Source organism: Rhamphochromis sp. 'chilingali', assembly GCF_963969265.1.
Source record: "Rhamphochromis sp. 'chilingali' genome assembly, chromosome: 2".
Taxonomy (NCBI): domain Eukaryota; kingdom Metazoa; phylum Chordata; class Actinopteri; order Cichliformes; family Cichlidae; genus Rhamphochromis; species Rhamphochromis sp. 'chilingali'.
Window position 1 is genome coordinate 39,684,527 of NC_137930.1, and position 15,449 is coordinate 39,699,975.

Sequence of the window (15,449 nt, forward strand, 5' to 3'; positions counted from 1 at the left end):
CAGTCTCCACCGGTCAGGTTATTATCTGCAGCTGAAAACATTGAAGCAGACTTTAGAAAGTACCCCTGCTACCTGTGACACGTACAGGATCCTCTGTGATGGTTTTTCTCACGTCTCAAATGTCTGTCCTCCACCTCTGAGCAAGAAACCCTTATCATGCTGAGGGAGATCTCTGCTCCTGACATAAGGAGAGAAGAGGCTGCAGGAGTTTTTACCTTCACAGTGCTTTGACACAGATGCAGTCACATTTTTAAAACTTTCAAAATAAGTCAGAAAAGTTTGAAATTTCTTCTATGAAACTTAAAAGGCTGAATTTCAAAATAATCCAAATGAATCCATTTAAAAAAGTTTCAAAAAGAAGAAAAATGTCAAATTAACATTGATTTATTTCACATTTAAACATTTACAGACGCCATTACACCTTACACCAGCTTAAACAGACACTTATTTTGAAAAGCCAGGCTCATCTCATCCAAGTATCGATTTAGAGACCAATCGATCAGAAATAATTTAGTCTAAATCTACACTGAACTTTTTTTTATTTTTTTACAACTTTATACAAAAACATCTGTTTACATGTTTGTTTGTATATCAGTAGTGGGTGACCAATCAGCTGTCAGAGCTGAACAAAAACACAGGAAGTGATGCTCAGTTTACATGAAGGAAAACAACTGCCACCACTGTTTGTCCAAACATAAGCAGGAAGTGACATCATTGGGGAGGAGGTGACACAATCTGGTGATTCTTAGTGGTTGCTAGGTAACAGGACTCAAGTGCTGATGTCGTCACATGAGCAGGTCTTTTTCGTCTCATTTACAAGATGAGAAATGTCCTGTTGTCATGACAACAGTCTCTGTAGTAACAACCTAGCTGGCCTTGGCATCCAGCAGCAGCACCCTCATCAGCGTCCTGGCGGCGGCCAGCAGCGCTCCGTGCAAAGCATACTGGGCTACCAGCACGCCGAAACCTCGGTAGAAGCCAGCACCACCTTCCTTGCGGCTGATGGCGTGCAGGCAGTCAGAGAAGCCATCATACTGCGTGTTTACGGGCACTACCAGCGGGCTCCCGCCATTTCCCACCGCGACCACTCCATCGGTGGCATCAATGATGGTGCGCGTACCCTGCAGAGCCAGGCGATGTAGCACCGTCTCAAGAGGAAACAACACCACGTCAGCCACCAGAGAACCCGCCCAAGATGCCGCCAGCTCGGGGAAGTAGGCATCCAGTGGATTGGATGGTTCTGCCCGCTGCTTCTTGCTACGCTGGTGCAGCCACAGCACCACCCGCTGGATGGAGGTAGCCACGGCATAGCGCAGGATGGCATGCAGCGCAGCGGGAAGCAGCAGGCATCTGAGAGGAAGCAGGCGACGACTGTGAGGTGCACCGACACCCAGCAGTCGAGCAACACCCTCACGGACGCAGTCCAGCAGGCCAGAGGACGACTCATCCCGCACAATCTCGCTCTGAAGATGGAGAGAGGAACACAGGTCCGATCAAATGATCAATTTAAAACAAACCAAAAAAAGCCCAAAAAAAAAAACCCACACACACACACACACACACACACACACACACATCCAGCTAATCATTGCTCTAAATCAGCGGTCCCCAACCCCCGGGCCTCGGACCGGTACCGGTCCATGAGTCGTTTGGTACCGGGCCACGAGAGTTGAGGCTCAGGTGTGAAATGTATGATTTTCAGGGTTTTTATCGGTTTTCAGCGTTATTTTGTTATCGTTTTTATCGTTAACTCGTTTTCCTTGGTCTCTTCACGTGTGTTATGAATAAATCTTCTTTTTTTCGGTACCGGTACTAGTTTTATTTTATTGTATTTATCCGCGACACCTTAAAGGCCGGTCCATGAAGATATTGTCGGGCATAAACCGGTCCGTGGCGCAAAAAAGGTTGGAGACCGCTGCTCTAAATGACTGAACAGCAGGTCATCTAACAGCTGCTCCTCAGCTTCCTGTTTGTGTGACATCATCATGCTCTCGTTGTTTCAAACAGGAACCGTGTGGCTGATGGCATCATCAATCTCACACAACGCTGGTAAGGTGTTGGAGAGATTATGCACCACTTTATGTGATCTCATGGCAGTGAAGGCATAAACCAACATCAAAAAGCCGCAACAACACCTCACTCTCATTGGTTGCTCTGTGAGTGATGTCATGAACAGAGAAAGAGGTTCTGATCTAGACCACTAGTTGGTAAACCTCATCATGTGATAAAAGGAAAGCTAATGAGCTGCTGCTAACTGACTGCTGTCATAAAAGAGGCATCGCTATTCAATAAACAATAATCAGTGACCTGCACGGTCTCAATGAGGCTGGCACAATAAAATGGAAGAGCGACGACTGCCGTTAATCTGCAAGAGAGAGAGAGAGAGAGAGGAGGCGGGGTCAGTTTGTATCTCAGTCTCTGTTTAACAGCAAAAAAAAAAAGAACTGACAGGTAAGAAGATAAAGAAGAAGAAGAAAAACTGACCCTTTAAGCAGCAAATGCCCAGCCACCTGTTTCCAGCTGCACCTGTGAGGAAGCTCCCTACACACACACACACACACACACACACACACACACACACACACACGTCAGAGTGACGTTGTACAATACTGTATCCATGTGCTAGTGGGAGCAGGTGGTTACCGTGGCAGTGGCGTGAACTCGCTGATGATGCCCTCGGCTCCGAGCGTAACACCATGAACGATGAATGTGCTGCCCATCCCCTTCCACAGAGCCTTCACACCCTGATCAACACAACATATTAATCACCGACAACATAATAACACAATTTATATCCTGAAGTATAAATGCGTGTGGACAGGCCGACTCAGGTTAGTGGGAGGAAGCCGGAGTAGATCAGTAGAAGTCCTCCTTCCTGTGAGGCAACATCACAGTGCCCCCTCCATCATCAATAATTAAGTCTCTATTTTTATTCTTTTAATATTTATCTATGAGTTTTCATATTGTATTTATAATAAATACATTATACTGTATTATTATTTATTTAGATTATTCTGATCAGTTGTAAACCTCCATATTGTATCTGCATTTACTATTTTGCAATATTTAAATTTTTTAAACTTATTTGTAAATAATGTTAAAATACTTTCATTTTCCATTTTAATTTTAATATATTTAACTTTGTATTATTAAAAGAAATATTCTAAATGTCATTATGTCCAAATACATTTAGATTTTCCTATTTGATTAATATTTTTATACTGCTTTTTATACAAATATAATTATCATAATTTATAAGAAACAATCAAACATATTCAAAATGATCTTTTTACATATATTTTTATTCATCTTTGGGTTTTAGTGTGTCCCGTTACCTGAGCTTTGGTGATGCTGTACATTACAGCGACAGCGCTGAATGGAGTCAGGTGATAACACCGGGCGTGGTAGTTCACCTGATGTAAACAGCCAATCAGAGTGCAGCAACAGAAAGAGGAAAATAAAACATTTAATGTCTCAAAACGCACAAAACTGAAATAAAAAAAGTTTCTCCCACGGCGTTAATAAAAGTATTTTAATCCATAGCCATCATTATTTATGGATCATTTATTGATAAGAAGGTGAGGTCATACCTGGCACTGTCTGCGGAACACGATGCAGGGGTGAGAGAGGACGTTCTCTGTGAACAGACTGAGTGCACACACACACACACACACACACACACACACACACACATACGTTTTAGTTAGAAACCCCCTGACTTCTCACACTTCAGCCTGTTTTTGGGATGAAAGTGTCAAAAAGTAAAACATCTCGCTTTTTGGTTGTCACTAATGGCGAGCACTGACACAGTCTCGTCCCTTTTTTGCTCTCATAAATGAAGCTTCAGCTTCAGTGGAAACACTGAGAACAGAAAGATGTGTGATTGTTCCCAACCATGGAGTCCAAACAGTTCAGACTGAATAAACTCATTCAAGCTGAATATTGGTCCACATGCAGTGACTCGGTCCGAGCCTCTGCTCATCTTGAAACCATGAGAAACGATTTCCTCACCTGACGAATCCAACCCCGAAGCCAGCGAATCGATTCAGCTGCTCTGCAACGACAAAAGCAAACACGATAAACTCGCACAGTGCAGGACGTCCATAAATAAAATCAATAACGGCTTTATTCACATAAGCTACCAAACAGTCTGCTGTCTAGTTCATTCATCACCGAGGATGATTCCACTGTTTTAATAACTTTTAACTCCAATAAAGTTAGTTAATAAGTAGTAAACTAAACATAGCACAACAAACACAAATTACAGAAAGCTGCCTTTGAGAGTTCAGGCGGTGCTGCAGAATAAAGCTGCTCATACCAGATATTTACTGTCAAGCTCGTTGGAGTTAGACTCTGTTTTGCGTTACTTACTGTATTTCCAGGTATGTTTGCATGTTTTAACACATCTTTGCATTTTGCGTTTCCCATTTTGGGAAATGATGGGCGAGTCAAAATTTTACTATATTACTGTATTTACTATTTGTGCATTTTGTTAGCCAACTGGCTAATATAATTAGCCTTCTAGTTAACTAGCCGCTAGCCCAGTCCGTTTATTACATAATTACTCTGAGCTTGATTAGCTTGTGCGCTAGCTTCCGGTTAGCATGCATGCTGACAGGTCATCGGCGCCTATCAGACCATTATCTCTTTAGTTGGCCAGCTCTGGCTCCATCCTGTCATTAGCCAGCTAGGCTAGGTGACTCTGAACCTGCACAACAACCTACCAGCGGGGGGCCTGCTGGGATTTGGAGCTTCCCAGCCGCTTGCAGAACCTGCGATCTCTCCCGGGGCGTCATCGAACAGAGGTGTCCGCTCTCCAGGGTGCAGGTTGCGGCTGCCGGGGATGTCGGGCGGCGTGGTGACCCAGTGGTGGAGCTGCGGTTCGGCGGGGGCTCCGGCGCTCCGAACCGGGTAGCCCGCTCCGTACAGCGGGTCATCCCGGCCACGGTACCCGAGCCCGTCGAAGCTGTCCGGCCGCCTGGAGGCCATGTCAGGGTCGGAGCGAGTGAGGGGGGCGACACTGATATCCGGCTAGCAGAGCTCAGGGGAGCGCATCAAAGTGTGCACGGACAGAAGACACGGTTTAATGGAGAACCTGTAACGACCTAATCAACCCGACCCACACCAAAACATCCACCTGCCACCCGGAAACACTTCTTTTTCTATACTTTGTATACCGGCTGACTGCTCGTGCTGCCTCCTACAGGCCATCAGAGAGTGGTGAACCCTAGCTGGGTTATGTCTTTCTGCACGCTCAAACGTTTGTGCTGGTTTGTGTTGCACAAACTTTCGGTTCAAGTGACTTCTTTAGTCTCAGCTGACTGCAGGTTTTCACAACCTTATGGAACTGTCCTCACAGCCCATTGTTCATTTAGTAGGCTAGTTTCACTAATTGGAAATTATTTCACTTGTAGCACATAAGCACAGTGTGTATAAGGAAAGAACACAAACACACAACAAGAGTTGAGCAGATTTGTGAAAATGTGAAATACCTGCAGTGGTGTCAAAATGGAACCTGAAATTTTCCCTTTAAAAAAAATCCTCAGAGAGCTGCAGGAGCTGTACCGTTGTATCTAAAGCTGACAGATTATCATATCCAGGTAAAATAGTTTGATTAATCTGTAAGTTTTTAGCTAGTTTTATGGTTAATTTCAGGAACTGAATCATTGGTGATCAAATATACACATTTATTATAGCTAGAAAAACTAAATATATCTTTCAAATTTAAAATAGAGCATTTTCTAATATTCAGTTGATCTTCTTGTGTGTGTGGAAAAATGTCACAAAACTGAAAACAGACTCTTTAATGTTTGAGTTCACAACAAACCTGATTTGCACAGGTAAGGCGTACAACATTGGAGTCTTTTCACTGTGCGTTAGTATGTTTAATTAAGTGTAAAATTCTGAATGCTTTGATCTCTGAAGATAGCCCATATCGTACCTTAATAGTAAAACTGTTTATGTTGTTCTTTAGCTTTTCCTTAACCAGAGCAGACCTCTGTACTGCAGTGTCCCAGTGCTGGACAGTGTCTTTAACCATGAGGACACCAAGCCTGAATTTCAGCTGAGCTGGTAGTTTCTGGCAGTGCTGCTTAATCCACTGAACCAGAATCGGAAGCATGGATGGGGTGCCCCAATTGAGACTTTTTCTTTGCTAGTTGGCAAGTGGAGCATCCCACAGGCTGCTCTCAGGTGTTAGGGATGCCTCATTCTAGAGTCTTCTACAGTCCACAGACTCACAGAGGAGGTCGTGGACACCAGGTCTTCCAGATCCCCAAGACCGTCAAAGACATGGAGGTAGTGTCCCATACGTTTGCAGGGCTAGTATGCCTCAGAGTTTTTCTGAAAGCAGCTGGTGCAATCGATTGCTGCCACATCTACATTAAGCCTCTGAGGGCCCATCATCTTACAGGCGGCTTGTGACCATCAGGGCTTTATTGACGCGTACCTGACCAGCCTCAGGTCAGTGTACGAGTCCAGACTGCTCCGCCACAGCCCACTGTGCAGGCAGTCAGTCAGTCTACCCTCCTCAAGGGCATTTTATCTTGGCAGATGGAGTGTACCCATGACTCCAATGTCCATTACCCCTCATCACTCCCTACAAAAGGCAAGTACAAGCTGTGGGAGCCCAGCGCGTCAACAGCCAATATTCCAGGGCACATTCTATTATGAAGACCAGATTCTGAGCCATCTTCCTGCAAGTGCTGGAGGTCATAACAGCATATGCTTCTTCTGCTTCCGTGCTGGTGACATCATGGCCCCGCAGAATGAGCCTGAGAAATATGCAGGAGTGGTTGAGAGGATGACTGGTTTGGAGGCAGTCAGGGGTTCTCTCTGTCAGAGCAAACTCTCTGCTGTCCTGGAGGAGGTACACCAGAACATGACTACTTTTAACAGGCAAGCTAAAAATTTTAAGTATAGGTTCCTGTCGCGGGCTCCTTCTCCTAAACTTCCTCCGAACAAATACAGGCGTAGTCGGAAAGCATTCAGTGTGGATAATTTATTTATTTTGCCGGCCTCCCAGGTGCACAAAAAGTTATTTACAAAGAAATAGAACTGACTTAAGTCAGCACAAACAAATATCTATATACAAAACACAGTCTGCATGTTACCCTCTCTGTAACAGCTCACTGGAAAGAAAGCAAAAGCAACAGGTGGGCCCTGACCGCCTTCTCTTATACCCCATAGCCCCTCCCACTAGGCGTAATAGTCATCTCTTTATTATTATCAAACCGTCTTTCCCCCTCAGCTTATTTCCTGCTGTAGTCCTACAATACATATATGTATATACAGACATTTATGGCCACTTCCCGGCAGCCTACAGTGTTTCACAATAACACCAAACAAACCAAAAGAATAATGCAGTTCACGTGACTCTTCAAGCGCGCGCGAACCCACTATTTAAACCCCGGAACCCCATACCATCGGCTTGCATAACCCCCGTATAATTCGGCGATCATAGCGAGTCTCCGCGACCGGCTTTATGGAAGGTAAGTGGGAAAATACGTTGGCCACCTTCTGCGCTGCTCAAACTATACCTCTCACCCCTTTTTGTTTATCTGCCCGGTCGCCGAAAAGCCGCGCAGCCCCGGTAATTGTAAAAACTAATGGTGGTGGTGCGTGTATGCGCCCAGATCAGCAATGTCCATAGCTATCCTACGGAAGGGGGTGGAGATGACTGGAAGTGGCTGTAGCAGAGCCCTGTCAGACTTGCGAGCTGGACATGTTTTCTGGCAGATAGGGCATGTACGGCAATATTTCTGTATATCTGTGTACATTGACGGCCAAAAGAAACGTGAGCTAACTCGCATATAGGTTTTTTGGCGACCCAAATGACCTGCCCAGGGGAGGGTATGTGCTAGGTGCATAATGAGGGGTCTACAACTAGAAGGTATCACAAGCCGTTGGTGGTCACCGTCAACTGCATACAATACATTTTTGTCAACAATGAACTTCTCTTTCCCTCCCCATTTCCCAGTTCCCCCTTCAGTCACATTAGCAAACAAAACTTTCAACGTTTCATCCTCCCTTTGCAACAAAGTGATATTTTCTGGCACATCCCATTTCATGTTCTTAGTGTCCGGCCCCTTTGACCATAGCTGCTTTTCAAAGCGGCGTTGGCGGCGGGATTTTCTTGGCCCCTTAGTGCCACCCTCGCACAGACTACCGTCAAAGTCTGGCAAGGGTTGGCATCCAGCCTTCGCCTGGGCTCTAGTGACCACTGGGCCAGACACATTTAATTTAGCATTCCCCTTATCCCCCATATCAGTCTCGGTCCACTGTTCTTCTTTTTCTTGCAGCAAATCCATGAGTACAGGCAAGTCCATCCCCAGAATAACCTCTACAGGCAAGTTCTGGACCACCCCAACTGATAACAGGTATGGCTGTTCATTAATAGTCACTGTTACCTCCACTTTTGGGTATGGATGTTTATCACCATGCACACATAAAACTTCTTCCTGTCTGCTATAGTCCACACTGTTCACTGGTACCAAACTATGCTTAATTAAAGACATAAAACTACCAGTGTCCAGCAAAGCAGTAGCCTGCTGACCATTGACCTTCACTTTTTTATAGCGTTGCACATCCACTGGCTGGACCCTTGTGGGCTCCATTTCCAGCCGGGGTGCATAGCAGGCACCAGTGACTTTAGCCTTCCGGATAGGGCATACCGAGGCTTTATGACCTGGCTGCTGGCAATAATAACAAAGAAAGTCCTTACCCGGCCCTCGTACGTTGAATACCTTGGGGTTCCCGGGTGGCTCTGGGTTGCTCTCCCTCTTCAGAAGACCCGATGATGGGAGTGGTGGTCGCTGTGGCGTCCCAGATGAGCGTGCAGGTGGTGCTCCTTTACGCGCATTGAAGTACTGTGACACCAGCTTAGCGGCGGTCAGTCCATCTGCTGGCTCATGCTCCCTCACCCAGGTCCTCACCTCCCCTGGAAGTACGCGGATTAACTGCTCCATGATGATAGCTTCTCCCATCTCTTCTTTCGTATGCTGCTCTGGTCGGATCCAGCGCCGATAGAGGCCCTTCAGGCGATAATAGGTCTCTGTGGGGCTCTCACCAGGTGGAACAGTATTGGACCGAAACCTCTGCCGATACGTCTCAGGGGAAATGTCAAATTTGGTTAGCAACGCAGCTTTTAAATCTTCATAACGATGGGCTCTTTCTTCATCCATTGAAGTGTAGGCCTCCAACGCCTTCCCTGATAGCAGTGGAACTAGACGACAGGCCCATTCACTCTCTGGCCATCTCCAGGTTTTGGCAACTCGCTCAAAACGCAACAAATAGTTCTCAATGTCTTCCCCCATCTGATAGGGTGGAATTTTTGGCCCAGCAGATCGCATCCACTCTGGGACTGACTGGTCGAGGCTGTTGGTCACTGCTTGTGACTGACGAGAGGGAACCTCCTCTGGGGAATCCCGGTATCCTCTTTGACGTGCAGGTGTAGGCAGAACCATTCTGGGGCTGCTTGCTGTTGCCGTGCTTGGTGTGGCCGTTGCTGCTGTGGTGCTTGCTCCGGCTGGTGCTTGGACTGGACTTTGCTGACCAGCAAAACCTGAATGCGGCTGAGCATTGGGAGGGGAAACAGTCCTCAGCCCCCTGAGTTCTGCCAAAAAAACCTCCTCTCTCCTTTGCTGTCCCGCCAGGAAGTCCCTCATCATCGCAATCAGCTCTCCATTTGGGTCACGTGCTGCGGTCGCAGCAGTCGGCAATTCTGGACCAATTCTGCCCGAAACCTCCTCCTCCTCCTCTGCTGAAGAAGATGACGGCACTGTGTCCCATGCCAGCTCCTCTGCTGTCTTCCCCGCCGGAAGCTCATGCTGCTGGGACCGCAGCCCTGTGCGCTTAACTGGGAGGCACGTTTTCCTCTTCCGACTAGCCATCCCACTCCTGACACCATATGTCGCGGGCTCCTTCTCCTAAACTTCCTCCGAACAAATACAGGCGTAGTCGGAAAGCATTCAGTGTGGATAATTTATTTATTTTGCCGGCCTCCCAGGTGCACAAAAAGTTATTTACAAAGAAATAGAACTGACTTAAGTCAGCACAAACAAATATCTATATACAAAACACAGTCTGCATGTTACCCTCTCTGTAACAGCTCACTGGAAAGAAAGCAAAAGCAACAGGTGGGCCCTGACCGCCTTCTCTTATACCCCATAGCCCCTCCCACTAGGCGTAATAGTCATCTCTTTATTATTATCAAACCGTCTTTCCCCCTCAGCTTATTTCCTGCTGTAGTCCTACAATACATATATGTATATACAGACATTTATGGCCACTTCCCGGCAGCCTACAGTGTTTCACAATAACACCAAACAAACCAAAAGAATAATGCAGTTCACGTGACTCTTCAAGCGCGCGCGAACCCACTATTTAAACCCCGGAACCCCATACCATCGGCTTGCATAACCCCCGTATAATTCGGCGATCATAGCAAGTCTCCGCGACCGGCTTTATGGAAGGTAAGTGGGAAAATACGTTGGCCACCTTCTGCGCTGCTCAAACTATACCTCTCACCCCTTTTTGTTTATCTGCCCGGTCGCCGAAAAGCCGCGCAGCCCCGGTAATTGTAAAAACTAATGGTGGTGGTGCGTGTATGCGCTCAGATCAGCTGTCGGCGGCTCGGGACGGGGTGACTCCGTCACAGTTCCTCTTATGTTTTTTTTTAGTGCTTTGTTAACCTGTTTTGTTTGTTGAAGAGTGACTAGTATCCACATTTTTTTTGTTTCATCTTAGTGGCAGCCACCGATGGACAATGGAAGGAAGCATCCAAAGCACTCTCTACAGACCACCCGACCAGAAAAGACAAGATACGGGTCTCAGGAGCAGTACAACATCCCTCTCTCTGATCTAGCTTCAGCAGAAACTGCCAGAGACTTCCTGTCCAGGCAAACATCGGGCCTGCTGTGCTATTAAAGTTCAAAGAAACAATCCAGGTACAGGTCAGTCAGATTAATCCTGTGGTCTGCACTATAAATACCTGTACATAGTTGTTTTCTTATCCTGTAAATATTCTTGATTTCTTGTATATATTCTCGTTTTGTTGTTACCTTTTCATTTTCTTCTATTTTATTAATCAGACATTTAAAATGTTCCAAATTATCTTTATGTTATAGATGTAAAAAAAAAAATTAAATAAAATATGCTGATGACAGTTATCTATGCATCCATCCAAATTCATATTATTGATAACACATATACATGTTTTGTATTTGATTTTTTTAAATTGTCCCACTTCTTTTTAGCATGTAAGGGGTGACCTACCCCCATAGGCCCATCTTTTCCAGAATAATAGATAATTTTTTTGACAGCCTGGTAGAAAGAGAAACGATACTGTCCCATATACTGGCTCTCTTGATATCATAAGTTCTGTACAGCATGATAGTTCATAAAATTGTACAAGATATTTAAATGGAAAGATTTATTCTTGTTTATAGATAAATGTAAATCCATGAATTTATCATTTCATCTCAAAGAGGGCTTAAGGATAGAGTAGTCAGGCTCAGAATATTGCGCTATAATTTTGTCCAAAGTCTCCACACGTGTATCAAATGTTTTTTGAATCTACAGTCACTTTCATATTTATATAATTTAAGAGTTAAATATCTCCAACTTTGCAAATGTGTGAAATTTTGTCAAATTTTCCATTTTGTCAGTTTAATCGTTCAATTAACCGTAAAGATATGTGTAATATTGTTTTATTTTATTCAGTTAGTTAAATTTAAGAAACAGCGGAAACAGAGAGAGGAGAAACAGTGGAGAGGACATAAGTTACTAATACAAAAATAAGAATACTAATAGTAAGAAGGTTAATATGAAGAAAAGTTCTTAACGTCTATTAAACAAAAATTTTAAAAATGTAATGTGTAACTATAAAGCTTTTGATAACAATAATTTTAACTGTAATGGAGACATCTATGTTGTCTTTTGGATTTGGCGTCAAACGCATACATGTAACTTTTAAATTAGATAAAGATTTTAAGATAGGTTAATATTTTCCTAATTTTACATTGGTCGTACCACCTGATGTGGAAGGTGTCATGGTCCTAGGTCTTTGACCCAGTGTTTTTGAGTTTGTTGTGGACTCAGGATTTGTTCCTTTGGATTTAACTAGTGGTTTATATTAAAGTTATTTGTCTTTAGAATAGATTATCTATTCCTAGTGCTCCTGAGATTATCTTCCAGTATGTTCCAGTCCTTGGTCCCTTGTTTCATTATATTAGTTCCCTTTCGCGCCTGTCCTGGTCTCATTTTTGTTTTTGTCTCCTGTATGAAGTAATTTGTCTCTCTGTGCTTTTTGTCTCTTTCTGTCTTTGTGTAAAAGTCCGCATGCCCATATTCTGGTATTACCTCTTCTATTTTCATGGTCTCTTGTATTGTGTGTGTTATGTTCAGATGTCTCTTTAGTTAGATTCAGTTCAGCTATCTGCTAGTCTAAGGAGCTTGGAAAGAAAAGTGTCTGGACTTCTTTAGGTTGCTTGAAGACGTTTCACCTCTCATCCGAGAAGCTTCTTCAGTTCTAAGGTCAAATGAAGGAGAGTCCCAGATTTAAACCCTGTGGGAGTTTCCCCCCAAAGAGGGACAAAGGACCCCCTGATGATCCTCTACCTAATCACATGAGCCGAGGTGTGAAAACGGGTGTGGGTCACAATCAGCCAGCTCATTGTGAAACCTGGCCCCACCCTATTATGTGATTTCCTGAGGTCCGATGGCCCAGGATGCGAGTGGGCGTTAAGGCATCTGGGAAGGGTTCTTAAAACTGGATTATAGATGGCAGACAGTTGGTGTCGTAAACCACCGCCTCTGTTCAAAGATGGTCGCTCACTGCTATCTGCTATTCTCTGGCAGGTAGCTCAATGGCCTCCTGGGTTTTAAATGCACCTTAGAACGCACATCCATCAACACTACATATGAGCGGGCGGAGGGAGGTTTGGAGTCTTCACCCCCCACTCTGTTCTCTGTTGCCTGTTGGGACGGAGGGGCTGGGAGGAGGAGTCAGCTGTCCGATTGGGGTCTGGAATGTGGGGCCTCCCTGCTTCTGCGGAGTCGGGGCGGTCTGCTTGTCTCCACCCCACAGAAAAGGGTAACTCCTCCTGGGTCTGGGTGCAGTTTCCCCCTCCAGGGGCAGGGGGACCTAGACCTGGGGTATAGAATACACTTGTGGAGTGTGATTGTGTGTACAGTGTCTATTTATGTCTGTCTCCACGTTGGGTGAGTGCTGAATAATTGCATATGAAAGCATGAGGGTGGGAATGGATGTTCGTATCTGTGTGTGCCTGTTTGTCTGTGTCTGTATGTCACCTCTCTGGGGACATCTCAGGCCCTCCAAGGTATGGAGGCCTATCTCCCACCACCACTTCACCTGCTGGTAGCTGACGCCCTCAGACATCGGTGCATTGGTGGTTCTTGGTGTCCGGGTCTAGGCACTCAGGTATGCACCGGCTCAGTCCCAGTGGCTGCTTGTCGGGGCCTGGCACCTGTTGCTCAGTCGGGCCCCTTCGGGGGGTTGGGTGCCCTTGGCCCCTGGGCCTAGGGCTCAGTCACTCTGGCACAGCTGGCTGCCGTCGGAGCTCACGGGCACGTCACTGCAACCCCATCTGGCTTCTGCTCCGTGGCTGCTGGGTGAGCCCTCATCTGGGACTCTCCTCAGCTCTTTCCGGGATAGTGGCGCGGCTGCCCCTCTGTTAGTCTTCCTTGGACTCTTGTACTCTGAGGGTCTCTGGATGTCTGGAGCCTGGATCTCCTCCATACCTGCTTCATGCCCTGGAGGACGGGGCTATGGCCCCCCACACCCTCTAGCAGATCATTACATGAAGGAACCTTTTGAATACAAGCGCGCTCACGCTCACAGGTGTGCACACGGGTGCTCACACACACAAACTACACCTTTTTTGGCTGCTACCTCAAAGCACACTGTGCGCTGTCGATCCTACGTGCTGCACAATAATATTCCATATTATATATTATATACACATAGATTATCGTGATGATGTTGTTTATTATATCGCTCTCTTTTTTGCTTGTTTTCTCTTCTTTCTTTTTTTTCTCTCTCAACAGGTGATCCAGGTGATATATATATATATATATATATATATATATATATATATATATATATATGTATTTTTTTGTCCCCCCACCTCATTTTCTGTTTTGTGCCCTTTATCACTGTTCCTCTTCCCTGCTGTTTCTTTCTTTCTCCCTTTCCCTTCCACCAGCCATGTATGTCCCATATGTAACACCTGAAAATAAAAAAAAATAGTAAATAGTAAAAAATAGTTTTATTTTACTTTTATTCTTTTTTTTTTTTTTTACCTCATAATGGTATCCTGTCAACGTCACTTTCTTAACACAATGCCTACTAATTTTAATTATTGCAACAACTTGATAATTATTGGTATTTGTACGTTGTTTTTAAGAGAAGTTATTTATTATTCAATGATACTATAAACACATACCTTGTTTTTAATGCTCACAGCTTTGCTCCATATTTAGAGTATGTGGCGCTGTATACTTGACTCACTCCGCAAACAAAACGAAATGTTGGGGCAGCATCGAGGTAAATCCTCTATTGAGCTGCCATGTAACACTAATGTAAAAACAGCTGCAGCAACATTTAGTTTCAAAAAAGAAAATCACATTTGTTAAAAAACCTTTTGATAATTTTGGTTTCTAACATCACTCTTACATTAACAATATATTGTTTTACTATTTTCCTTTTCTTCTTTGTCCAGTCTTTGTTAATGCCTGATTTTGTTCACCTGATCCTTATTAATTTGCTTCTCTCTGAGCATTTGCTGTCTGTAAACTTGGTCTTTCTCTAATTGTTACATACCCCTTTTTTTTTTTAATCAAAAGGCTGTCAGAATCCCCCCTTTTTTCTTTTCTTATATTCGTTTTGCTTTGTCTTCAACTACATCTGAGATATTTCAATTTATTTACAATTTTTCTGTGAAGAACTCTGTTGAAAACATCTTAAATAAATCCAACCAGCACAAACCCGTCTTTTGGTATTAAAAGATTTATTTATTTTTTTGCTAAAAAAAAAGAAAAAAAGAAGAAGCCCGGGGTCAATATTTCCAAATAAAAGGTGTGGTTACACTCATTTTTTACGTTATTGGATATGTAGGTGTTTCCCTCAAAATGCAAATGTTTTGGTATATTAGAGTAGTTAAATTGCACCACATTCAATGCTCAAGAACAGCATGTCTTTTTGTGCACCCCATCAATAAATGTAAATTTGTCTTAATTTATTTGAAATACCACAGGAGATGTTACCAGAAAATGCTGGAAACATGTTCCCAAACTTTGGTTCTTTGCTGTCCTCAACCTGAGATATTTTTGATACTAGAGCTCTGTAACATGTACTGATAACATTACCCGAAAACCTCAGTGCAACACACTTTTTTTTTTTTTACTCTACACAGGAACTGCATTGCCCT

General features: G+C 44.3%; 1 protein-coding gene across 1 annotated transcript; it reads right to left on the minus strand.

The window, feature by feature from the left end:
- Positions 1 to 368: 368 nt before the first annotated feature.
- Positions 369 to 5,146, minus strand: slc25a46 (solute carrier family 25 member 46). Its single transcript, XM_080876696.1, has 8 exons — positions 4,725 to 5,146; positions 4,012 to 4,054; positions 3,591 to 3,648; positions 3,336 to 3,413; positions 2,644 to 2,744; positions 2,485 to 2,541; positions 2,308 to 2,365; positions 369 to 1,463 (listed from the first exon to the last, which is right to left on the minus strand). Exons 1-8 carry the CDS (start codon positions 4,987 to 4,989, stop codon positions 867 to 869), a joined length of 1,257 nt encoding a protein of 418 aa, XP_080732822.1. The 5' UTR covers positions 4,990 to 5,146; the 3' UTR covers positions 369 to 866.
- Positions 5,147 to 15,449: the final 10,303 nt, after the last annotated feature.